This window comes from Ornithorhynchus anatinus, chromosome X1 (genome assembly GCF_004115215.2).
Source record: "Ornithorhynchus anatinus isolate Pmale09 chromosome X1, mOrnAna1.pri.v4, whole genome shotgun sequence".
Taxonomy (NCBI): domain Eukaryota; kingdom Metazoa; phylum Chordata; class Mammalia; order Monotremata; family Ornithorhynchidae; genus Ornithorhynchus; species Ornithorhynchus anatinus.
In genome coordinates, this window is record NC_041749.1 from 116,741,025 (window position 1) to 116,766,330 (window position 25,306).

A 25,306-nucleotide genomic window follows, 5' to 3' on the forward strand; every position below is an offset into this window, starting at 1 on the left:
CAGCAGCTGCCACCTCTGAATTAAGCTAACCCAGGCAGCCCAAACAGTGACTTGCATTCACACAGAACAGCTCTACCCCACTGTGTAGGGGGGAAAGCAGCTGTCCATCCAGAGGAAGTGGAAACGTGCAAAAGGGAAGGGAGGGAAGAGGATGCCGGGGCGGAAAGCCAGTGTGGGGAGTCCAAAAGCGGAGCTATTTACTCAGAGGCTCTGCCCTCTCCACTTCCTTCCGTAGTAGGAGTGACACTGGTGGGAGAGGAGTAACTTGGGAACCACAGTTTAGACGAAACATGGGAGGCGAGAACTCTTTCAGGATCCAATTTGCTCCATCTGTCAAGGCACTCTGTGGGGGCCGCCATGTTCAGGGTAGTGTGTTTGGAAAGCCCTGACTCTAAAAAAAAAAGCGCTTACTATGTGCCAGGCCTTGTACTAAGCGCTGGGGTAGGTACAAGCAAATCTGGTGGGACACAGTCCCTGTCCCAAGTGGGGCTCACATTCCCCATCCCCATTTTACAGATGAGCTAACTGAGGTGCAGAGAAGTGAAGTGACTTGCCCAAGGTCACACAGCAGTCACGTGGTGGAGCCGGGATTAGAACCGATGACCTTCTGACTCCCAAGGCCTGTGCTCTATCCACTACATGATGTTCCTTCCCCTGAAGCAAGAAAGAGAATACAGAGACCCCCGTAGCTCACGGGTCCAGGTTACTGCCAGATTGGCAGAAGAGTCTGAGCAGGCCTGACTCATCAGTGATCTGGTGGTGGCCTTTGTGTCGATCTGTGTTCGATTGCCACCTTCCAATTTCAAGGACTTTAGCAGCTCTGAAAGATCCACACCCAAAGCAAGAAACTGATCCATGGGAGTGTGACCTAAGGGGCTGACAGCTACCAAGTCTTCCCACCTCAAGTTAAACCACTCTGAAGATCCCAACCTTAAAGGGCTAATCCCCAACCTACCTGGGAACTTCATAAAATTAGACACAGGGAGAATATAGATTTGGGCACTAGAGTCAGGACTGCTCAGACTCTTCCGCCAATATGGCAGTAACCTGGAGTCGTGAGCTACGGGGGTCTCTGTATTCTCTTTCTAGATGAGGGCTTTCCAAGCGCACTACCCTCAACACGGAGCCCCCCACAGAGTGCCTTGACAGATGGAGCATTATGCAGATGAATCAAAAGACTGGCAGCTCCCGTACTGGGAGCTGGGGTACTAAGTGCTTAGTAGAGTGGTCTGCACACAATGAGCGCCCGATAATTACGATTGATTCAGTGGCATTTCATTCAATCGTACTTATTTAGTGGTTGCTGGGTGCAAAGCACTGTACTAAGCGCTTGGGAAAGTACAATACAACAACAAACAGATGCTTTCTCTGCCCACCATGGGTGTAAGTCTAGAGGGGGAGACAGATATTAATAGAAATAAAGAAATAAATAAGTAAATTACAGATATATACATAAGTACTGATTGACTGGGGTAGGGTGTCCCATCTTAGCAGTAACAGTGGTAGAATTAATTAAGCACCTACGGTGTGCAGGGCACTGGTATAAAGCACTGGGAAAAAAATGCACTGGTGAGAATTAGACACACGGTCACTGGCCCTTTAGGAGCTCACAATAAATAAGGTGGGGAAAGATACAGTGACATAGTAGGAAAGATGAAATACTATAAATAGCAAAAAAAAAAATAAACGACACTAGGTCATACAGAGTGCAGTCCCAACCCAAACTTCCCAAGGTTCCAGTGTTTACAGTGGCTTCCAGCAGCCACTGCAGCTTAAATCCCTAGCAGCCTCGCATACCCAGGGTAAGTCTGGAGGCGCTTTTGGAAGGTGGCAGGAGTTCCCGGTGGTTTCATTCAGGGGTTGGATGGAAAGAGGGACTGGGGAGCCCCTTTTCGAAACCAGCTGTGGGCTCTTCACCTGGAAAAGGTTGAAAATGGAAATCTATCAGCGGTATTTATTGAGTGCTTTCTGGGTGCCGACCACCGTAGTTAGTGCTTGGGAAGGGACAACAGAAAGATCGGTCACGTTGTGGGTTGCTGGAATGGAAGAAGGTACGGAAGAGGGTAATGGTCAGGGGATGGAAAAGTTTCCATGGGAGAAATGACCGAAAACATGAAGACCCTTCAGTATGGAAAGATGCAGCCTGAGAGGAGGTGTGGTTGAAGTTCATTAAGTCATGAAGAGGGAGGATAGGGCAAACTCACAATTGCTGAACACCACATTTTTACGTTTGCCTCCCCCATTAGAGGGTAAGCTCCTTGGGTACTCTCCAAACAGTATAGTGCTTTGCACCCAGCAGGTGCTCAATAAATATTACTTCAACTAAGACTCTTTCAACTAAGTCTTCACCCAGAAGGTCGTAAACTTTTGGAATTTGTTCCTACAGAAAATTGTGCATGGCAGAAATATCAGTCCCAGGCATCCACTTGTCCACTTGCAGAGAATGACCCTTTCCTCCGGAGCAGATACTAGGCCTCCGGGGCAAGGGGGAGGGGCCGGAGGGCTCAGCCTCCCCCCCCCCCCCCCCCCCCCCCCCCCCCCCCCCCGGTAATCCTGGGTCCCCATGAGGCCGGTGGAAGAGACCTCCATGACTCCTCTCTCTCCCTACTTCAGTCCAAATTTCACTCTGCTGCCTGGATCATTTTTCTGAAAAAACCCTCAGATCATGTTTCCCTACTCATTCATTCATTCATTCAACCATATTTATTGAGCGCTTACTGTGTGCAGAGCACTGTACTAAGTGCTTGGAACATACAATTCAGCAATAGAGACAATCCCTGCCCAAAATGGGCTTACAGTCTAGAAGAGGGGAGACAGACATCGAAACAAGTAAACAGGCATCAGTAGCATCAATATAAATAAATAGAATTATAGATATATACACATTAAAACAAGTAAACAGGCATTAATTCTCCTCAAGAACCTCCACATCGCTACATCAAACAGAGAAGCAGCATGTCCTAGTGGATAGAGCATGGTCCTGAGAGTCAGAAGAACTGGGTTCTAGTCCTGGCTCTGCCACTTGTCTACTGTGTGACCTTGGGCAAGTCATTTCACTTCTCTGTGCCTCAGTTACTTAATCTGTAAAATGAGGATTAAGACTGTGAACCCCATGTGGGACATGAACTGTGTTCAACCTGATTACCTTGTATCTACCCCAATGCTTAGAACAGTTCCTGACACATAGTAAGCACTTAAATATCTTTTAAAAATAGGCTCAAGAGGGGTTGGGATAAATGAATGGATATAGATGAAAGATCCATATGGGTTACTAGAGGAAAAGTTAGGGGTGTAAAGGGAAAGTGGCGGGGGGGGGGGGGTGTGAATGGTCCCATCCCTAGCAATGAGGGCGATCAACCCCTGGTTCTTCCAAGCTTCTTGGTGCTCTGAAGAGAGAACCCTGGGCTGGATGATTCTGGAATGTACTCCCTCTGTTCTTTTGTAGCAGTCATCAACTCCAGGTAGGGTATTGTAGCTTTATCTAGCCCTTTGCCTTTTAGTTCCCTCATCCCTCCATTTCAAAAACAAGGCCACTTTCCTCCTTCCTGTCCTAGATTGTGACTGCTTACGGATGTGGAAAAAAAAAGAAAAACAACAGCGGATGGGAATGTCCCTTGCCTGTGGATTACCATTTCGGTTTAAACCGGTAGGGATCACTTGGATGAAAAGTCCATAGCAAGGGTGAGGCGGTTCCAGTAAATGAAAAGATTGTCTGGGGTTGTTTTCCCTCAGGCCTGTGTCTCTTGGCCCTGATTTCAGCTGTGGGAATTAAATGCTATTAGCAGCATTAAGAAATTGGGCCGTTTTTCCAAGGGGCAGGGGAACTGGTTAACTGCTTATCCAGGCTCGATAAGAAACAAAACAAAACACAACACAAACTAATTGGAGAACTATTAGTCTTTAGCAAATTGGGAAGGGGAAGAAAACAGAACACTCCGGTGGAATAACAAAGGAGGCGAAACCAGCATGCGCTGTGTGGAAAGGCGACCGGTGAGTGTGTGTTGCTGTGATTGTGGGCCAAGGCGTCACTCCAAGAACACGTTTGCCAACTTTTCAGAAACCTAGAGTTGAGTTGCCTGGCTAGAGAGAGATCAGCTTTATAAAATGGAAAATAGGGTCATGTAGTTGCTCCTGAAGGAATTCTAAGGATACTGGCAGGGGAGGGGGATGCTTAAATATAAGTCGATCCCTAAGGAGTGGGAGGCACCTGATGTAAAGCAGGGAAATTTAACAGGAAAAAAAAATGCCTCGTCCCTCCGGACACACATTGGGTAGGCTCCTGGGCTGAACCGGACCAATCCTGGGGAGTTTTGCCTACCCAGTAATAGTGGTATTTGTTAAGTGCTTACTATGTGCCTAGCACTATTCTAGAAGCTGGAGTAGATACAGTGAGTGTCGATCGGACACAGTCCCCGTCCCACATGGGGTTCACAGTCTAACACACATGCCTTTCCACACAGTGCATCCTGGTTTCGCCTCCTTTGTTATTCCACCGGAGTGTTTTATTTTCTTCCCCTTCCCAATTTGCTAAAGAGTAATAGTTCTCCAATTAGTTTGTGTTGTGTTTTGGTTTGTTTCTTATCGAGCCTGGATAAGTAGTCTAAGTAGGAGGGAGAGGAGGTAATGAATCCCCATTTTACAGGTGAGGAAACTGAGTTCCAGAGAAGTGAAGTGGCTTGCCTAAGGTCACCCAACAGACTGGTGGCAGAGCAGGGATTAGAAGATGGTTTCTCTGACTCCCAGGCCTGTGCTCTTTCCACTAGACCACGCCGCTACCTGCATGCTCCCACTTGGAAAGAATATACAATTTGCTATCTTGAAATGATCTTTAAAAGAGGGGAATCCTTTTAAGAAGAGGACAACTGGTCACACTATCCATTTGCTCTCTTTCACCGAAGAAAGGCATCTTTACAAATGCCCCTGACAAACACAGCAACCAGGACTTGAGGTAGAAGGGTGGGAGATCTCAAAAGAGCTTCATAACTTCTTCTCTGGGGTGAGTTTTCTGTTAGGATTTAACCTAGCCAAATGATGTCCCCAACCTTAACTTGAAGGGGCTGATTTTCAGTGGTTTGGGAAAGTTATTGATCATGTTTTATGAGAGGGCAAGGTGAAATTTTAGCTGGCTGGGCTGCCTCCTCCCCCGCAGGGGAATTTAATATTTTAAAACCTCATTTTTCGCTCCTGCATCTGGCACAGAGAGACCTGGGGCCGAGGCCTCTGAAGTGACCGAGGCGTTCACGTGAGGGAGGAGATTGTTTTTTGTGGGGTCTTTTCCTTTTTGTTCTGAGACCCTCCTAAACCTTGGGTCACTTCTGGCCGTCCAACCAGCCGACTGTTGGGGATTCATCTTTTTAAAAACTCTTCTCCTTTCTCTTCTTCAGCAAACCAACTGTGCCCTTTTCTGAGGGGCAACGGAGGGATGGGGACCCCCCAGCCCTACTTTCAGGCATTTTGGGCTGAGGTAATGTGGTACACTGGGAAGGGGTCTGAGGCGTTGGAGGGCCCAGGTTCTAATATCCTCCTTTGTAAAATGGGGAAAATAATGCCCATCTGTCCCCATTACATCACAGGGATATTGTGAGGACAGAAAACGAGCTAAGGAATGTGAAATTCCCTTTCCTCTCCACCCAAACGGCTACCTTACTGCTACAGGCTCTTGTTATATCCCGGCTAGACTACCGTGTCAGCCTTCTCTCTAACCTTCCTTCCTCCTCTCTCGCCCCGCTCCGGTCTATTCTTCACTCCGCTGCCCGGCTCATCTTCCTGCAGAAACGATCTGGGCGTGTCACTCCCCTTCTTAAACACCTCCGGTGGTTGCCTATCAACCTCCGCTCCAAACAAAAACTCCTCACTCTAGGCTTCGAGGCTGTCCATCACCTTGCCCCTTCCTACCTCTCCTCCCTTCTCTCTTTCTACCGCCCACCCCGTAGGCTCCGCTCCTCCGCCGCCCACCTCCTCACCGTCCCTCGGTCTCGCCCATCCCGCCGTCGACCCCTGGGCCACGCCCTCCCGAGGTCCTGGAACGCCCTCCCTCCTCACCTCAGACAATCTAATTCTCTTCCCCTCTTCAAATCCCTACTTAAAACTCACCTCCTCCAAGAGGCCTTCCCAGACTGAGCTCCCCCCTTTTTCCCTCTGCTCCCTCTACTCCCCCTTCACCTCTCCACAGCTGAACCCTCTTCTCCCCCCTCTCCCTCTCCTCCTCCCCCCTCCCGTCCCACCGCCTCAGCACTGTACTCGTCCGCTCGACCGTATATATCTCTATCACCCTATTTATTTTGTTTAATGAGATGTACATCACCCTGATTCTATTTAGTTGCCATTGTTTTTATGAGATGTTCTTCCCCTCGACTCTATTTATTGCCACTGTTCTTGTCTGCCCGTCTCCCCGGATTAGACTGTAAGCCCGTCAAAGGGCAGGGACCGTCTCTATCTGTTGCCGACTTGTTCATTCCAAGCGCTTAGTACAGTGCTCTGCACATAGTAAGCGCTCAATAAATACCATCGAATGAATGAATGAAAGGGCTTCGGGCATAAAAGCAATATGCGAAGAAAAGCAGTGTGGCCTAGCGGAAAGAGCCTGGGCCTGGGAGTCAGAGCACCTGAGTTTTAAATCCGGCTCTGCCCAGGGTCTGCTGGACCAATCTCTTAACTTCTCCATGCCTCAATTACCTCATCTCAAATGGGGATTAGGACTGTGAGCCCCATGCGGGCCACGGACTGTGCCCAACCCGATTATCTGCTATCCACCCCGGCATTTAATACAGTGCCTGGCACATAATCAGCACTTTACAAAGGCCATCAAGAGAAATCAAAGGATTATCGGGATCTTAAACTCGAAATGGTAGGTGCGGTTCCACAATGCGGAGTAAACCCTGACCCGCCACCGGCGCGTCGGGGAGAACAGGCGCGGGGCCAGAGGCTGCAATGAGTGTTAATCTATCACGTGATCCCGACCTCGCTTTGGGCCCCGCTCCCCCCCCCCCCACCCCGTCCGTCCCTGGTGGAGGCGGGTGCGTGCACGTACGCACGCGCACCCTTACGTCCCTCCCACCGCCTTGTGCGTGCTCGTTTCCGCCGCTCCGGTCAGTTGGTTCTTATATCGACGACGGAGGCGGGAGCGGGCTGAAACGGTCGGGGACCTGGCAAGATGGGGGCTGCGTTGTTGTGGTTGCTAGGGGCCGTTCTGCTCTGCCGGAGCGGTGCCCATGGAGCCGGTAAGGGGAAGTGGCCCCGGGCGGGATGGCGGTGGGGCAGGAGGGCGGCCGGAGGCCCCCTGCCGTTCGGGAGGCGGGGAGGGGTAGAAAGAAGTGGGAGGGGGGGCGCGAGGGAGAAGCAGGCTGGAGGGTTCGGTGGGTCGTGGGGGGCGTTTGTGGTAGGGGCGCCGGGGATGTGCGGGCCACCCGAGGCCTATCTGAGGGAAGGGCCTGCGTCCGGGGGGCGAGGGGGGCGGTGAATCCCGGCTGGCTGGGCGACAGTTTTGGAGAGCTGGGTTTGAGACTCGTTCGTGGGTCTCCCCGCCTCTCCGACTGGGCCCAGGCCGGGGGTTTGAAGTGCCGATGAGGGTCGGGGCGGCGCCTCGAACGGCCCCGTTTCCCTGGAAGAGGGGCACGGGGATCGGGGTTCAAGTACCCCTCCTTTCCATTACGCTCTCCCTCCGCCCTGAAGCCTGCTTCCTGCTTCACTATAAGCAAACGAAAGTCGGAGGCTCCTTTGAGCCCTTGCTCTTCTTTCGGGGGGGAGGGAGGACGAGAAGGGGATTGCATTTTAAAATAACTTTCAGTTGCATTTCAGCCGCCTGTCAAGTAAGTGGCCAACATTCTGGTTTTGATGTAGGATCCGGAGACCCCTAAGGGGAAAAAACAGCTTGGGTTTAATAAAATTTATCTTTCGGGGAATAGGTGGTTGGTCCCCCGCCCCCCACCGCCACTTTCCCTCTGTGTAAAAGAGAATTTCCATCCGTCTATCTAGAGCGTGCTCGTTCGGTTCGGAGTTAAAGATTCATGGCAACTGAAATGTTAAACATTGCACAGACCCGAATGTGTTCTGAGGTCTGCCTTCAGCGTTTGGAGGCACTTCGGGGACTGAGCCCTGGTAAAATGGTATCGTTTAACTCCAACACTGAGGGATCCCGATTAGCGTTTTTGACTAACATTTGTGGGGTCTGTGGGGAGAGGAGTGCCTTGTTTTGTGAGGTGTGGGGTTCTCTTTCTTCAAGTGTGGAAATAAAAACGAATTAGTAATACAGAAATAAAATGAGAAGTAACCAGCAATGCGTGTTGGGATGGTTCCACAACAAGAGAGCATTTATTGATGTAAAATGGTTTGTGACCTGACAGTATCTTAGATCTGTGGTTTTGAATGCAATCCACTTTACTGCTTTATTCCTTTCTTCCTCATCATCAGATATTTATTCATTCCTCCTTAAGGAGATGTCACAGTCCTAGGCATTCTGCTTCTTCTTCTAAGAATTAGTAGGTTAAATTCATAGAGTAAACACATTTGCTTCTCCCTACAAAGACATTCTTCATTCATCTCCCTAAGATAGTTTGATCTCTTCAAGGATATACGTGATCCAGTGACTAACCTATCTGACTAATCTATAACTTTTTCAAGCACTCTAAATTTCCTTACTTGAGCCAATTTGGGAGCTGAAAATGCAAAGTGAGGACTTCAGTTCCGATTTTGGGAAAGGGCTCAAAATCAATCGTGCACTTGTTTTAGGGAACATGGGTGGCCCTGACCCTCTGGTTTTCTCACTCATATGCCCCAAGGGAAGGGCCTTTTGCTTTTGTCTATTGTACATTTTACTTCTGGGTTTATTTGACATGATCCGTTATGAAATTTTCCCGTCGGGATAGATCAAGGGAAGAGTCAGCCTGTCATAAACGACGGCTTGACCCCTGGTATTTTCTAAATTCTCCTTGAAGAGCATCACTGCTTTGGATTTGCCGAAATGGAGGCCCCATGTCATTTTCCAACCGGCTTGTTGGCTGATTTAGGGGCAGCACGGGAGGATTACAAGGAGCATTCCTCCTGGATTTTTTCATTAGGATGGTATCTGCTTTCCCGTCGCTGACTGATTCGGTGGCAGATAAAGTTTCTTTATAATGGTATCGGGATGTGAGAAGAAAGGATGGCAGTGGGCCATCTTTCACTGAACCAGCAGCACGGCCTAGTGGAAAGAGCACGGGCCTGGGAGTCAGAGGACCTGGGTTCTAATCCCGGCTCTGCCACTGGTCCGCCGTGTCACCTTGAACAAGTCACTCAACTTCTCTGTGCCTCAGTTACCTCACCTGTAAAATGGTGATTAAAGCTGTGAGCCCCCATGTGGGACTTGGACTGCGTCTAACCTGGTTATCTTGTATCTATCCCAGCACTTAGTATGGTGCCTGGCACATAGTAAGAGTTTAACAAATATCATTTAAAAAAAACCCCAACAAAACAGGTGGCTATCTCTGGTAAACACTGTTTACAGTGCAGTGGCCCTCTGGCCCCCTCTGCCTCCGCTCAGGGGAGGCCGTCTGTTTTTAGATGAAGGTGACTTTACTTGAGAGAACATTGCTTGGTCAATCACGTGGCTTTCTTGGGGCGGAAGGGCCTGCTGGCCCTAATGGAGTTCTAACTGCTCCAAGGCCGCAGCTCAGGAGAGGTATTTTACAAGTTCTCGAGCCCTCTCGGCCCTGTCGCCACACCGGTTTGTTGGATTGGGGCCCCCGGTTGTCTGGGTTGGCATCGGAGGCGCACCCTGGGTGGCACCTGCAAAGCCAGGCTTGAATCGGTGTGAATTCCTGCTTAGCGCTGAAGGCTCCAGTGTGCTTGTGGGCCGCTGTCTCTGGTTGCCTTGGGTTTTGATCCGTTCTTAATCTTCCAGTTCAAGGATGATTTTTATTTAACTGGTGCTAGGCGTGCATTTGTCTGCGATGCTGGGGGAAGCTATTTTGTGAGCGACAGCAGGCTTTTTGGACTTAGGGAATGAAGCCGACCGATTGGCTTAGCCTGGGCGGAGAGCGAATGAGGGGGTCTAAGGACTTCCCGCAAATGGACTGTACTGGGCTTTTAAAGTCCCTCTGCCCCGACCCCCACCGGAACTCGCCACTCTCAGTCCCCACCTCGGACAAGAGAAGACTTCGACAGAGCGGTCCGTTGTGTTTTTGACTTGCTGCACTTTCTTCAGACCAAAGAGGCTGAGAATGTTCAGAGCCAGTCCATCGGTGGTATTTATTGAGTGCTTACTTTGTGCAGAGCACTGTACTAAGTGCTTGGGGGAGTACAGTACAGTTGGTAGACATGATCCTTGCCCACCCGGAAGAGGTGTTTTGAGTCTTCCCCACTGCCTTTACCCGGGGTAGGGGGAGGAGGGCTTTTCGACCTAGAAGAAGCTTAAATGGTAGATTATCTTGCCCTCTTGGGAATTAGTCTTCCAGAAATGCAGTCTATATGCCACCCCTCATTCCTCCATGAGCATCTAGGATTTCTGTCCTTTCCTGCCTTGGCTCAGTCTCTATAAGGGTGAATGTCACGGACATTTTGCCGCTTGAATTTGATCTCTCTTCTAGTTCACAGAGGGTCAATGGAGCCATAGGCCAAATCAGCAAAGATCAGTTTGCAGGGCTGAAGCCTGGGAGAACTCCGTTTTTATAGGAATTGCTTGCCTTTTCGGGGCCTGAGGGGAAGGCTGCTGAAATGCTGTTCAGTCCAGATGACGAATCATTCACTTGAAAGTAGAACTTATGATTTTCTACCACATTGAAGGGAGCAGGCCTCGGGGCAGCCGGGTTGCAGGGGATCGATTGGCCGACCGCGTGAGTGGGTAAAGCGAGCGAGCCGGTCGTGTGGGCGGAAGGCGGCTCGCTCTCCATCAGCGGCTGGGAAGACGGCACCTTCTTCGGTGACTCACGCCACCGGGGTGTGGGCCGTGTCCGCCCCTGGTCTGACGATCTCTTCCCATCCTAGCTGGTGAGGCTTTCGGCTTTTAAGGTGCCAGCAGCAGCCCAGATCTCCACCACCGCAGTCGCTCTCTGGCGTTCGTTCAGCAATATTGGCTCCAGAGCCACTCGGCCTGCTTCTGAATTAAGGTCGGCTCCCGACCACAAATAGCTTGCTGCCGTTTGGAGCCGTTGGAAGGCCTACTGATCTTGGCGGGGAAGTGGCAGGCGGTGATGCTTTTCATTTATCATTAAGCAGGCACAGTTGGTTAGGATCTGGCCGGCTCATATCCCGTAAGTAGGTGTGAGACTTCTGAGGACTCTTCCACCCATGCTGGGCCATCTCTCCCCATGCCAGGACACTGGCCTACTGGACTGCGTTCCTTCTCCTTCTCCCTGAGCGCACCCCCCCCCCCCCGACTTTGTAAAGTTCAGCCAAACCATGCCCGGCTTAGGCCTCACCTTGCCCTTTGGGTGCTAAAGTTCCAGTGGGGCCCGAGATGGGATGCCTGGAGTCGTCATCTTTTTCTTTTTCTTTTTTTTCCTTTTCCGGGGTGGGGGCGCGAGGGGGCGGGACACACCTAGGATTCACAGTAGTTCTAGATCCACAGTAGTTTACAGGAAGAAGTTTTTCATCAATTTTTAACCGCCATTTTGGGAGGATTATTTGGCAATTCCAGGCTGTAGGATAATGTGCTGAAGTTGCTAAATACCTCAGGGGTAAAAAGGGAAAGGACAGCCTGGAAGGTTATGAAATTTAAAAGGGGGGGAAAAAACTGTTTCATGCCCTTTCCCCTTGTCTGAAGTTGGTTCTCTTCATCCTCCTCCCTTCCCCCCACCCCTCCCTCTCAGAGAGGGAGGTGGGGGAAGAGAGAATGAGAGAATATGAATCTGCACTAATCCAAAGGAAGCCTGGCTGGCCTCTTCTGAGCAGTGTTCTCATACTTCAGTGTGGAAGTCCCTGGTGCCAGCCTGTCATCCTGTTGAACAAAATGGTGGCCACCCTGAACATGACTGCAGCATATGGCTAGGGAAAGGGAATTTGGGATGACTCGCTAAGTAGCAGTGGCAGCTGTGTAACCTGCCTAGGAGATGATCCGGGGGAGAAACCAGTCTTCGGGGCTTCCACTGCCTCCATCTTACAAACCAGAGTCATTCGGGAGAGAAGGGTCATCGCTCCTGAAGCCCTTATGAGCTTTGAGATGGGGAAATCTGGGAGCGCAGAGTCCGGTTAACTCGGACTTTGAGGGTATCGCCGGGGTGGGGCGGGAGCAAGTGTGACTCCCATCCGTGGGGCCGAGGGTGAGTGGGACGCCAGGCCCACGACCGGTCTCAACTCCGCTCCGGCCCCTGCGGGGGACTGACTATTTGGGGCCAGGCGGCCCTCTGCCGCGAGTTGCCACCCGCTCCTGGACCCCTGGCTTTGAAGAGGCCGCACTGCGGTGTTGGGTGGGGAGAGAGCAGGCACTCTCTTCTCTTGCGTGGTCGTGTTTCATTTAAACACTAACATTTGCACTGATACCTCTCCGACTCCTAGCTGGCTTTATCAAATCACCACTGTCCAAAAAGAAATTGGTGGAGGACAGTGTGGATTTGCACTGCGAAGCAGTTGGCAATCCCATCCCAGAGATTCAGTGGTGGTTTGAAGGCGTCGACCCCAACGAGACCTACTCCCAGCTCTGGGATGGCGCCCGGCAGGCCCGGGTCCAAATCAACGCCACGTACAAGCAGCATTCCACCAGCACCATCTCCATCTCCCGCCTGGAGCTCCTCGACTCTGGCACCTACGAGTGCCGGGCCAGCAACGACCCCGACCGCAATCACTTGTCGAAGCGTCCCAAGGTCAAGTGGGTCCGGTCCCAGGCTAACGTTATTGTCATCGAACGTGAGTGGCCAGGCCGGAGCCTCGGGCACCGAGCGGTGTCTGGATGTCCTCCCCCACCTGTGTCCCGTGGCTTTCCGACAGCTCACCGCTCCTCTCCCCTCCCCTCCACCCGGCCGTTAGTCCCGAGAGACTCCTTCCCGCCTGTGAGCCCGCCCTCTGCTCCCTCACCCCCTGTGAGTGCTTCACCACAGCCGGCCCCGCTCAAAAAGGGTTGTGTGACTGACCGACCGGCCAGAATGCCGTCTGACTGTCCCGCGGCTCTCTATCCCAAGGCCCCAGTGTGGGCCTCTTGGCTCGAGAGGGTATGGGGTGCCGTGCTCGTCTGGGGACTTTCTGCCGCGCTCCAGCCGGCGACTCCCCTCTTAGCGCTGCTGGAGAGGCCCGGCCCTTTCCTGCGATCCCCTCCCCCTGGGAACCCGCTCTGCCTGGGGCTTTTCCAGGCCAGCAGCCCAAGCTGTGTTGGGATCAAATTCAGGGTTCCAGGCGATACAACCGTTTTTGAAATGGCCGCATGTGTGTGTTGCCGTTCGTAGACCCTAGCGCTCTGTGTTTTCGCAAAGCAACAACCTTGCATACAGAGCTGAAAGGTCAGGATTTGAGTGGGCCCCCAGTGTCTTAGAAATCGGTGGGCTGGAAGCTTTGGCCCACCCCCCGAATTGTCAACCGATCGTGTGAGCGGGAATTTTGACACTTGAAGCCATTGGAAGGACCCGGGCATTCTCCAATTGGATCGGACGTAGACCGGTACGCTCATCACAGTGATGAAGTGCTTCTGGCCTCTTCCTGGGATGGCCCAAACCAAGAGCATCTTTCAGCCCTGTATGAAAAGTTCCTCAATCGGTCTAGCGAGCCCTGGCTGCCTTGGTGATACAAGAGGGTGGTCGTGGTTTCGGCGATGGCGCCAGTTTCTCGTGGGCTGGGGAGGGAAGCTTTTAGGTCTGGTGGTTTAGGCTCCTAGAGGAGCTGGCGTGGGGTGGGACATCTCTTCCTCAGGGGGTTCTGTGGGTTTCTCTGTCGCTGTCAAACAGCCAGACGAGCCTTTTGCTTGGCCACCGCCACCATCCAACCAGGTGGGTCCGGCCTGCAGCTCTGCAGCCTGGCATTCTTCAGGACCCAGCTCCTGATTTGGGCCATGGCGGCCCTCCGGGACCTCGTCTCGCCCCATGGCCGACTAGGCGGCCCGGGGCAGCCAGCGTACCAGGGCCTAGTTGGGAAGTCGGGGGTGCCGGGCTTTCAGACCAGAGATGGTTTCTGGTTCGTCCCAGGGATTGGAAGTGGGGGCAGGTGAAATCCTTCAAGGGCGACGTGACCTTCTCAGGCTATCTTGGTACGGGGCCGGTTTTCTCCACTTTTTTTTTTTTGTCTTCTCTTCCACCTCCTCATTCTATATGTTCAGGGTAATTTCAAAACTTCACAGATTCAAATGAGCAGGGTGCGGGGGGGCGGATCTCTAACGGGGAAAATATCCGGTCCTTTTAATGCTGGTGAGAGTGTGTTTCTGCCTGCGGCAAGGACCCGAATGCCACCTGTCCGGTTGCTTCTCTCCCAGAGGCTTTAAGAGGTGATGAGGAATTCTCTCCCAGAGGCTTTAGGAGTTGACAAGGAATGGGTTCCGGCTACTCTCTTGACTCCCTACAGCCGACTTCTCACCTCCTGCTGCCGGGGATCGGGGTGTGGAAGTGAGGGTGGGCGTCTGGGTCATCGAAGATTTTGCTCGTAAGTGGGAAGCTGCAAAGGAGCCCACCTCAGATTTGGGAAAGGAATGGTGGAATTCGTGTGGATTTTATTGCTTGGACATTGGATTACTATGGTTTAATTTTCCAACCCACCCACTGCGCATGTTCTATACTAATCTCTGTGTCTTCTTTTGTGACGATTCAGGGGGTGTAGTCATACACCACATAGTACCTGCTGGCACCAAGATGCAACTGATCTGTAACGTGACCCAGCCTTCGATCTCCATTGAAGGCCACCGTTGGATGAAGGAAGGCAAAGTGCTGAAGGAGGATTCTAGCAATTCTCTTTTCACCCAATTTGAGTAGGTTTTGGGGGTGGGGTTTTGTGTGTGTGTGTGTGTGTGTGTGTGTGTGTGTTTTCATCCCTTACACTTCTCCAGTTCCTTGCGCTACCGTGCACACAGTCGTAGAACGAGTGAACCGCACAGATGCGAAAGCAAGCTGTCACGGAGTAGGGAAAAGAACCCCAAACAACCCAAATCTCCTGTCAAATGAATCATCCACTCTAAACAGAGGTTGGGGAGAGAGCCAGCCCCCTGACTCGAGGGGATAGGGCGGTTCCTTCCAAATCAGAAAGAGCAAGGCCGAGGTCAGGGGTAGCCTCATTCCATCCAAAAGCAGGCCTGGCCGTCAAGCCATTGCCCATCGATTCCGTAGAGTGGCGGTGGTAGCATTTTATTCGTGCGGGGCACTGTGCTAGGTGCTTGGGAAGTTCAGAATCCCAAAGTGACCCTTTCCCTGCTCACAAGGAGCTTCCAGTCTTAACTGGGGAGACAGGCAGAAAGGGTATTGGCAGCCAGAGTGGCCTTGTCTGAGCAGGAAAGTTTAGCCAGCCATTCCTGGAGTTTCCCCACTGGATATTGCGGTGGAGTGGATTTTGGGAAGAGCTGGAAGCAATCCCTTATTGCCAGTGTCCTGGAAAGAGGACATGTGACTGTCAGCGGGTCCCCACAGAGGGCGACGTGCTCTTGGGGACGCCCAGACTGTTTGGATTCCGCTCCACTAGCGAGTGCTTAATGAGTGTCATAATTATTCATTATTCTTACACTATGGGAACCTGTGAGGGGGTTTTGTCTCTGTGTCTCTCCCAAGAGGCCCGCAGCCTCTCCTCTGCCAGACCTACATGGCTGTCCATCGAACTGGAACAACGCAGACCCCCTTCCCACTTTCTTCCCAATCCTCAGTTGGCGCCCAGCCCCCCGGGGTCGGGAAGACGAGGCCTCTGTAATGGTGCAGTGAGCTTTCTGTTTTCATTCTCCTCAGTGCAGGCTGGCGCTAGCCCAGCCAGCCTCTGAGGCATCACGTCCTTTGTGTAGAGGAGCCAACGTGCCTCTCTCCCCATAGCAACGGGGGCCTGATTGAGGATTAACGTATTTATAACCCAGCGCGCTCTTGTGTGACCTCAATTCCTTAGCCTGGTGGCTTTTGGGGGGGGGGGGGGGGAAGCAATATCAGACCCGTCCCGTCGCCCTAACGAACGAGTCGTCGTTGCCGGGGAGGATCTGGGAGTTTGCCTCCGACACCGGTCACGAAGTAGAAAACGACGGGATGGCTTTTCCGTTTGACTGCAGACTGGATAACCCGCCCCGACTTCCGGGCTTGTTAAATTCTGCACGGCACGTGCCGAAGCCACTGGTTTTCCGGGCATCGGGGAGCAGCCCCCTACCCCCGTCTGGCCATCTGCTTGAATATTAATAATGATGGTAGTGGTATTTAAGAGCTTGCTGTGTCCAAAGCACTGTACTAAGCGCTGGGGTGGAGACGATAATCAGGTCAGAAATAGTCCCCGTCCCACGTGGGGCCTGGGGGCCTAAGGAGAGAGAACGGGTATTGCATCCCCATTTTACAGATGAGGAAACTGAGGGCCAAAGAAGTGACTTGCCCCAGGTCGTGCAGCAGGCAAGTGGTAGAGCCAGGATTAGAACCCGGCTCCTCTGACTCCCAGGCCCGGGCTCTTTCCGTTAAGCCCCACTGTTTCTCGATGGGAGTTGTGCCTTCCAGAAAGTACGGAGACTCACAGCCCTGGAAATTTCCCCTGGGTTTAAGCCTCCAGCAAGGGCAGCGTAGTATTTACTGAGCGCATGCCGTGTGCCGAGTGCAGTACTGGCCTCTCGGGAGGGAATGATACGGTAGAGTTCCTTGAACTTCGGATGGTGGGTTGGCCACGGCCCACTCTTCCCCTCCCTCGGAAAAGAGGTGAAAGCGCCAAGCGGTGCTTCGCACCGATCATGTGGCTCGACTTAATGTTTAATCCGGCTCAGGGTTTAAAGGAATTGCTCTTCCCGGATAATGGGGCAGCCCCGCTCCCAGACCGGTCCCACTGGCCAACGGCATCGACTGGGCATCCGTCGCGGCCAGAGCCCCGGCAGTACTGAGCGTCGAAATCCCCTGGCTCTAAGTCTGGAGCCTGTCTGTTGGTCGAACTGCTCGTGTGGCTGACCGCATTGCTTTGTGCTTCTTGCTGCAGGGTCAGTTTAGAGGACGCCCCCGGAGAATACCACTGCATCTTCCTCCCAGAGGTGGTCGGGAGGGCCGTGGTCCAAGTGAAAGGTAACATTTGGCCTTTGGGTCCTCGCCCAGAGGGTGGCGTGGTGGAGCACGGTGCAAGTAGAGATGATGATGATGGTGGTGGTATCTCTTAAATGCTTACTGTGTGCCAAGCACTGTACTAACCGCTGGGGTAGATACAGAATCACCAGGTCAGACACAGTCCTTGTCCCACCTGGGGCTCGCGGTCTCAAGTAGGAGGGGGAGCATTTATCGAATCCCCTCTTTGCAGATGAGGAAACTGAGGCCCAGAGAAATTCAGTGACCTATCCAAGGTCACACAGGAGGTCGGTGGCAGGGCCGGGACTCGAACCCAGGTCCCGTGGCTCTCAGGCCAGGGATCTTTCCGCTAATCATCCCACTGATCATCATCGCTGGTATTTACTGAGTGCTTACTATGTGTAGAGCCCTGTACTAAGCGGTTGGGAGAACACGATACAGAGGTCGGTAGACACGTTCCCTGCCCACAACGGGCTTACGGGCTCTAGAGAGCTGGTCTCAGCCTTTGCTCATTCGGGCCGCCCCCGAAGCCCATTCCCTAGGGCAAACCTCCCGGCAAGGCCGTGGGCCACCGGAGACCCCTAGCCCGGCTCTCCAAAGTATAGGACCGAGTCTAGGAGAGTCTGCGGCCGTCATTGTGATTGACCGAGCACTCACTCTGGGCAGGAGGCTTTCCTCGGGGCATCAGGGAGTTCAAGGAAGCTGAAGACTCTCCTTCCCCCGGACAAGCTTCCCACCTCCATGCTCCAAGGGGAGCCGCTTTTGGGGGCCGGGGGGGCACCGACTTTTACTCGGGCCTCTTGATGCCGTTCCCGGCGGAAAGGGCACCTCGAGTCAGTCGTCTTTGTTGAGCGCTTACCGTGTGCAGAGCGCTATACTAAGCACTTGGGAGAGTACGATATAACAATCAACAGACATACGCTCTGCCCACAACGAGCTTACGCTCTGGACGGGGAGGTAGACGTTAGTGTCGATAAATTACAGATATGTACATGAGTACTGTGGGGCTGGGAGGGGGGGATGAGTAAAGGGAGCGAGTCAGGGCGAGGATGCAGAAGGGAGCGGGAGAAGAGGAAAGGAGGGAAGAGTGTGCCCTGCTCTTCTGGAGCCATTTTCAGGCCTTTTGTTTGTCCTGCCCCCTCCTCCTCCCCTCTCTCCTCCTGAGCAAAGTTGGCTCCAAAAGTGAGATGAGGTGGCAGGTGAGCGCTCTTGCTTGCTTGGCCAGCTCCCTCTCTGGACAGTCATTTTAGGGAACCCATCGATCCATCAGGGGTATTTATTGAACACTTACTGGGTACAGAGCAGTGTGTACTAAGCGCTTGGAAGAATACAGTGCAACAGAGTTGGTAGGCCCAATTTCTGCCCACCAGGAGCTTCCCGTCTAAAGGGGGAGACAAATGAAAATAATTATGGATATGGACACTAGGGCCGTGGGTCTGAGTGTGGGGTGAATATCAAGTGCTTCAAGGGGACAGATCCAAGTGCATGGGTGACACAGAAGGGAGAGGGAGAAGGGCAAGTGAAAGCCCTCTTGAAAGAGATGTGATTTGAAAAAGGACTTGTAAAGAGGACTGCCAGAATATAATAATAATGGTACTTAAGCATTGTGCCAGGCACTGGGGTGGATACAAGCAAATCGAGTTGGACAGAGTCCCTGTCCCACGTGGGCTCACAGTCTCAATCCTCATTTTCCAGATGAGGTAACTTGAGGTCCAGAGAAGTGAAGTGACTTGCCCGAGGTCACACGGCAGACAAGTGGCAGAGCCAGGATTAGAACTCATGACCTTCTGACTCCCGGGCCCATGATCTCTCCATTCCGCCATGCTGCTTCAGTCATTTCTAATGGAGCCTGGAGGCCAACGTCGCCTCGACTAGAGAAGCAGCGTGGCTTAGCGGAAAGAGTTCGGGCTTGGGAGTCAGAGGTTGTGGGTTCTAATCCCGGCTGCGCCGCTTGTCAGCTGTGTGACCTTGGGCGAGTCACTTAACTTCTCGGTGCCTCAGTTACCGCACCTGTAAAATGGGGATTAAGACTGTGAGTCCCACGTGGGACGACCTGATGACCCTATATCTACCCCAGCCCTTACAACAGGGCTCAGCACATAGTAAGCGCTTAATACCAACATTATCATTAGACTGAAGTCCGGAGTTCTGCAGAATAATAATAATTATGGTACTTGTTAAGCGCTTACTACGCGCCAGGCGCTGGGGTAGATACGAGTTAATCAGAATTGGACTCCTCCGGGGCTTTTGACCGGGCTTCCGCTCGGCCTCTCGGCTGACTTCTCTCGCCCTCCCCAGGTTCTCCGCGGGTGATGACTGTAAAGAAATCCGAGCATGGGAACGAGGGGGACTCGATTACTCTCATGTGCAAGAGCAGCTTGTATCCCCCTGTAGAAGAGTGGAACTGGTACAAGGAGACCAAGGAGGGGATTCAGGTGAGTGCCTTAGCCGACTCTTTCTTTCACACTTGGTGGGGCGGGAGGGGTGGCGACAAGGCTTGAGGTGGCTCCAGCGTGACGGGCAGCAAACCCCGATCCCCTCAACTGAGTGCCACCCCCGGCTCTCTCTTCAGTCCATCGTGAACGGCACCGAAGATAGAATCTTCATGCAGCACATGGTGAACAAGTCGGAGCTGCATATCCTCAAGCTGGACCTCGAGTTAGACCCCGGGAAGTACTACTGCAACGCTAGCAACACCGAAGGGACCTCGGGCCTCATCCTGACTCTGCGGGTCCGCAGCCGCCTGGCCGCCCTCTGGCCCTTCCTGGGCATCGTGGCCGAGGTGCTCATTCTGGTCACCATCATCTTCATCTATGAAAAGAGGAGAAAGCCGGACGAGGTCCTGGACGGTAAGAGTTGGGCTCGGGCGCGTTCTGCCAGGAACAGAGCCGTTGCTCGGTTCGGGTCTTCGTCGCAGTACCCGTGTCTCCCCTTTCCCCCTCCAACCGCCGTTCCCAGGCCTTCTTTCCAGAGGCCTCTCCTCTCTCTCCCACCCCAAGGGATGTTGCTTCCCGTCTCTTCTCTCCGGTCTCCCGTCGACTCAGAACATCGTTCTAAACCCTGGATAGATGCAAGTTGATCAGATTGGACACAGTCCCTCTCCCACATGGGGCTCACAGTCTGTGGAGGAGCGTAGGATTTAATCCCCGTTTTTACAGATGAGGTAACCGAAGCACAGAGAAGTTAAGCGACCTGCCCAGGCATTCAGGAGACACGTACCGGAGCTGGGATTGGAACCCAGATCCTCTGACCCGCTGGCCTCTTTCCCTGGACCACATTGCTCCCCGCATGTACTTAAATTGCTTTTCTGGACATTTTGATGGGAAACAGTGAGCCATCCTGCCTGACCCCACTGTGACTATCAACCTTCCTTGTGAGACAGCTGGGTCCTTCTCACCCAGACGCAGGGAATAGCAAAACCGAAGGGTGAATACAGCGAATTGGTAGTGCATCTTTGGAAGCTAGAAATAGTTTGTCTACCACTTGTCTGCTGTGTGACCTTGGGCAAGTCACCTCACTTCTTTGTGCCTCAGTTCCCTCATCTGTAAAATGGGGATTGAGACTACGAGCCCCACGTGTGACAGGGATTATGTCCAACCGAGTTTGCTTGTCTCCACCCCAGTGCTTAGTACATTGCCTGGCACAGAAGTGCTTAATACATACCATTATTATTATAAATATCAAGAATTTGTCACGCTCTTACTCTAGGCCGAGAAACGTGCTGAACCTTGTGGTTAAATCAGCTCAGACACAGTCCCTGTTTCACATAGGGCACACAGTCTGAGAGAGGGGGAGAACAGGTATTCAGTCCCCTTTTACAGAAGAGGAAACTTAAGCACAGAGAGGTTAACTGACTTGCCCAAGGTCATTTCGCAGGCCAGGCGCAGAGCTGGGCCTAGAGCCCAGGTCTCCCGGCTCCCAGGCCCATGCACTCTCCACTAGGCCGTGCTGCCTCTAGTTTCCGGTTTGGCTTCCGGCCAAGAGGTACTGAGGTCTACTGGCAGGTAGGGTTTGAAGCCATGGGGGCAAGGTACCTCTGTGGTGGCTGGAGAAACGTTTCATCTGCCCACGTTGCTTCATCTTTTCTTTTTCTCCTCCCCCTCCTCCCCTCTTCTGCTGCTAACGGGTACCTCACGTGGTAAGTGGATGCCCCTTCCAGCTGTCATTCTCCTTCAGCCTTTTCGTCAGCTGCTCGCCCCCCGTCCCAGCACGGCCCCCTGAGGTTTGCGGCTCGACTGGCGGGGAGGCCTTGCCTTCTCTTCTCCCTCGGGGTCCGAGCCGAGGCAGTGGTTGCTGGCCTGCTTCTCTGCTTGGCCCCCTGAAACTGTGATGATCTTGGGGCCTGAAGGAGATCACGGTTGGCTGCTTCCCGCGATCGAGCCCCGGGTGGGCAACTCGCATTCTCCGTTGGCACCTCCCCACTTGTGCTGGCCTGATGGAGTGTGCACCAGCTGGATCGAGGTCTCTCCCTCTTCTCCCCCCGCACCTCCAACCAGAGATCTCTGTCGTAAGCAGCCGCCTGCGTTGGGCCATCCTCCAGCTTGGCAGTGGCACCCTTGAGCGACCAGCTTACCGCTCTGGGGTAGACGCCAGGTTATCGCATTGAGCACAGTCCCTGCCTCAGGCTGGGCTCACGGTCCACCTCCCCCCCCCCCCCCCCCATTTTACTGCTGAGGCAACTGAGGCCCAGTGAGGTGAAAGGACTTGCCCAAGGTAACACAATAGGCCAGTGGCAAAACTGGAACTAGACCCCAGGGCTCCGGGCCGGGGGGGGTGGTTGAAGAGACACTTCAGCCCTGTAACAGGGACAGCCACCCCGACCTGGCTCCTAGGGGGGGAGTACCAGTCGGGCACAGGCTTTAGAAGTAAAAGGGCTCACTCAAGCTACAACAAAAGCTAAGCTGCCGCAGGGGCGTGCAGAGGCCAGAGGAGAGATTCCCGAGAACCAGAGCGCATCCAGGGCTGGACCTGGGCAGTCAGGCTGACCCCCACGGGAGCCGGTGGGCGTTTTAAGAACCAAACTGGGAGCCTGGGGACCGTTCCAGACCGCTGCCCCCCCCGCCCCCCGCCCACTCCAGCTCCTAAGGCATCTCACAGTCGAACCCTCATCCAAAAGCATTTGCCACTGGGGGGCCAGGCCATACACCGAGCATGCTCCATGCCTTTGGGGCCCTGCCCGTCGCAGCCTTTCCCTGGGCCGAGCACCAGCTCACTCTGCTTACTGGCCCGGGGGCTCCCATGCCTGTCTTCTGAGCTATCCTGGGTCATAGTTGTTGAAAGAGGACACAGACCTCTGCAGGAATTTCTTCTGATGTGTCTTGTCTCTGTCTCTTTCCATGTCCACCTGTGCTTGAAGATGATGATGGAGGATCTGCCCCGCTGTAAGTATTTTGTTGGCCCGAACCACCTCCCAAGCAGCTGGGGTGCACCATGGAAGGCCCTGGGGGTCGGCTGCGACCCTGAGACAGACAGGGATGAGCTAAGAAGCTGTGGGCTCGTTGTTTTCCCTTAACCTCGAGCTGGAGCCCTCGAGGAGTAATCCGCCTCAGGGATCCTGTCCCAGGGGTTGGGGGCTGAGCGGGGAGGGAGTCCAACCAGTTTCATCAGGTTCCTGGGCCTGATTGACTTGGCCAGCCCAAATCCCCTGGGGCCTTGGGTTTAGAGACCCCCAGAACCACCCCCAGAACCAGTCCCTTTTCTGATCCCTCGAACCGGCCAGAGCGGCTTCGGCTACCTCTTGCCACCTCCCGGGGCAGGGAATGGGGCTTGATCCAATTGAGCTCCTCTGGGAAGGGACTAAACTGGTGGACGGTGGCATGGGCGGGCACACGTGCACCTCGCTACGACTGTCAGATGGCTTTTTCTGGGCCCTGTCTTTGTGGGGGAGCGTCCTGGCTTGCGCCAGTCATAATGGCCCTGGGGGACGGCCTGGCCTCGAGGGGCTGTCTCGGACCCCCACGGTGTGGGGTGGGGAGCCTGTTGCCTGCCTGCACTTCCCGCTTTTCCCCCAGTCCGTAGCCTCCTGACGGTGCCTAGGAGATCTCCTCATGCCTTGTGAATTTCTCCTCCCAGGAAAAGCAGCGTGTCTGCAAATGACAAGGACAAAAGCGTACGTCAGAGAAATGCCACCTAGGCAAGAGGTGAGAGACAAGCCTCCCCCTCGTCTCCCCAACCCACTTCTTCCTCAGAGACCGGGATTGGCTGGACCTGCTCTCCAGCCAACTTGGGTCCAGAGGGAAATGGGGCCGGAGCTCCAGCTGCTGCTCCCTCTTGGCATCCCGTCTTGTCCTCCTCCTCCTTCTCCTCCTCCTCGTGGCCATCAAAGTGCCAAGTCCCCGCATGTGGCCCATTGCCGCTCGGATGTCATTCGAAGGCAGTCGAACTCCCGTTTGGAGCTTCCGGCTGAAAACCCTCTCTCCCCCCACGTGACGTCGGTTGGAGGCAGAGAACGACTCCATTTATGCTGCATTGCCTGGGCCTGGGTGGAAGTGTTTGGCGGGGAGCGTGGACCCCAAAACTTGCTTTCCAAATCCTGAAGCGTTCCTTCCCGGCCGACTGGGAAGAAGTGGAGCCACAGCTGGTCTGAAAGGCCTCTTCCACCTGACCTCTTGACCCATGAGGTCGTTGGGCTCCAGGACTGACCCATCCTGGGCTTCACCCAATCCCTCTCTCCCTCCCGAAGAGGAGGAGGAGGAGGAATCGGTGAGCCTAGGGGAGGCGGAAAGAACATAAACCACACAGGTTCCGCGCCTCCGCCCAGGCGTTGCGTGTGGATGGTCGGAGCGTTCCTTCGTGTCCATCGGGCGCCTCCTGCTTCCCGACTGAGTTGCAGGCCCCTCCGGGACCGGGACCCGAGTCTTTAGGCGGTACGACCGCCCTCTGCGACTCCCCACGAGGCTCAGGACCATAGAGCGGCCCCGAGGGCCCCAGAAGTTCACCGCAAGTCGATGGAGTTGGACGGCTCTTCCCGCTCTTCACTGCTGTCCCCTCTTTCTTTCCAGGTGACTTCAGCTGAAGAGCTCACCCAGAGGGATGCGTATGTGTGTGTGGGTCTGTGTGTTTGGGTGTTGGTTTGCAATGTAGCACAGAAAATACACCAGTGTACCTTGCGAAATGTGAGTTCTCTTCACCTTTTTAAGAAAGACAAAAGCAAAATAAGTCGAATTCAAATGATACTTTTTTCCTTGTTTTTTAAGCTTTGGGAGGGAGTTTTCTATATGCAGATTTCCACCCCTTGGCTGCCATTTTTGGTCTTTGTGTATCTTTTATATTTAAGAGATCCTCAGTGATGTGGGCTAAGAGGAACGTGCTCTGCTTGTCCTCTTCTGGATTTGCACCACTCCACGTTCTTGGCAGGGAGGCTCCGAGCCAGGGCGGGAGACGCCTCTGCTGGTGACACGTTCCTTTTTTTAGCTGGCGTCCCCCCCACCTCCAATTCCCCCCCAGGTTCTTCCCCTCACCCGCTGCTCCTCAGTGGCAGCACATCCTGAAAGCAAAACCAACTGCTGGGTGTAACCAACCCATTCTCACTTTCCCCAGCTTAAATCTTGTGAAAAGGGGTGCTCTCATTTGCCCTGTGAGCCTGCCTGTCCAAAGCAAATGATGCTGTGTCTTTCTCTCTGTCCCTCTCCCCCTGTCTGTGTGTGTGCCGGCCATGAGTGTGGTTCAAGTGACCTCTTGATGTGATCTGAACGAGAAAGTGGGGGCTCAGCTAGTAAAGAAAGGATATGCAGGCAGCATGTGGGTCCCCGCTCTCCCTTTTGCTGACTGTGTGCCGTAATTACCACCCCTGACTGCCCCAACTCACTCTGCCGTGGTCTTTCTCCCTGGGAATGTTTTTCTGCCACAGACCCTTCCAGCGGGCCTGGGCTTGATTGTAGTGTTAACTTATTGCGCAGGTAATTTTTCTTCTCAAGTGTCACTGTAATACCATTGTTCACTGGGAGTTGTGTATTAGATGACAGAACTCTGTTCTTTTTTCCCCCCCGACCGCGTGTGTACGTCTGTCCAGCAGTGAGTCTCTGACACCTACCCCGGGAGCCGCGGAACCTCTTTACTCCTCTCTCCCCGTGAGATGGAGGCGCTTGTGGGTGGCCAGTATTGTTCCAATCATCTGTGATACCCCACCTATCGACACTTTGCAAATAAAGGCTTCTCCCTCCCAGTTTTCTGTTTGTTGTCAATTCCCAGTCCCCGTGCGCCGGCGC

The 25,306-nt window shown here is 53.5% G+C and overlaps 1 protein-coding gene across 2 annotated transcripts; it reads left to right on the forward strand.

The window, feature by feature from the left end:
• Positions 1–7,058: 7,058 nt before the first annotated feature.
• Positions 7,059–25,264, forward strand: BSG (basigin (Ok blood group)). 2 transcript variants are annotated; one of them, XM_029050390.2, is made up of 9 exons: positions 7,059–7,220; positions 12,469–12,816; positions 14,698–14,854; positions 17,020–17,102; positions 19,398–19,534; positions 19,672–19,948; positions 22,456–22,480; positions 23,172–23,239; positions 24,101–25,264. In XM_029050390.2, the coding sequence occupies exons 1-8, from the start codon at positions 7,154–7,156 to the stop codon at positions 23,230–23,232; spliced, it is 1,155 nt and encodes a 384-aa protein (XP_028906223.1). In that variant the 5' UTR covers positions 7,059–7,153; the 3' UTR covers positions 23,233–23,239; positions 24,101–25,264. The 2 variants fall into 2 exon arrangements, with proteins under 2 accessions (XP_028906223.1, XP_028906224.1); XM_029050391.2 differs by lacking the exon at positions 12,469–12,816 and having other exon boundaries at positions 7,067–7,220.
• The last annotated feature ends 42 nt before the right edge of the window (positions 25,265–25,306 follow it).

Excerpts from the sequence above, each read along its gene's own strand:
- BSG (XM_029050390.2), top strand. The coding sequence starts at position 7,154 with ATGGGGGCTGCGTTGTTGTGGTTGCTAGGGGCCGTTCTGCTCTGCCGG. Across the intron at positions 14,855-17,019 it reads TCTCTTTTCACCCAATTTGA|GGTCAGTTTAGAGGACGCCC; the intron begins GTAGGTTTTGGG and ends TTCTTGCTGCAG. Across the intron at positions 22,481-23,171 it reads GATGGAGGATCTGCCCCGCT|GAAAAGCAGCGTGTCTGCAA; the intron begins GTAAGTATTTTG and ends TTCTCCTCCCAG.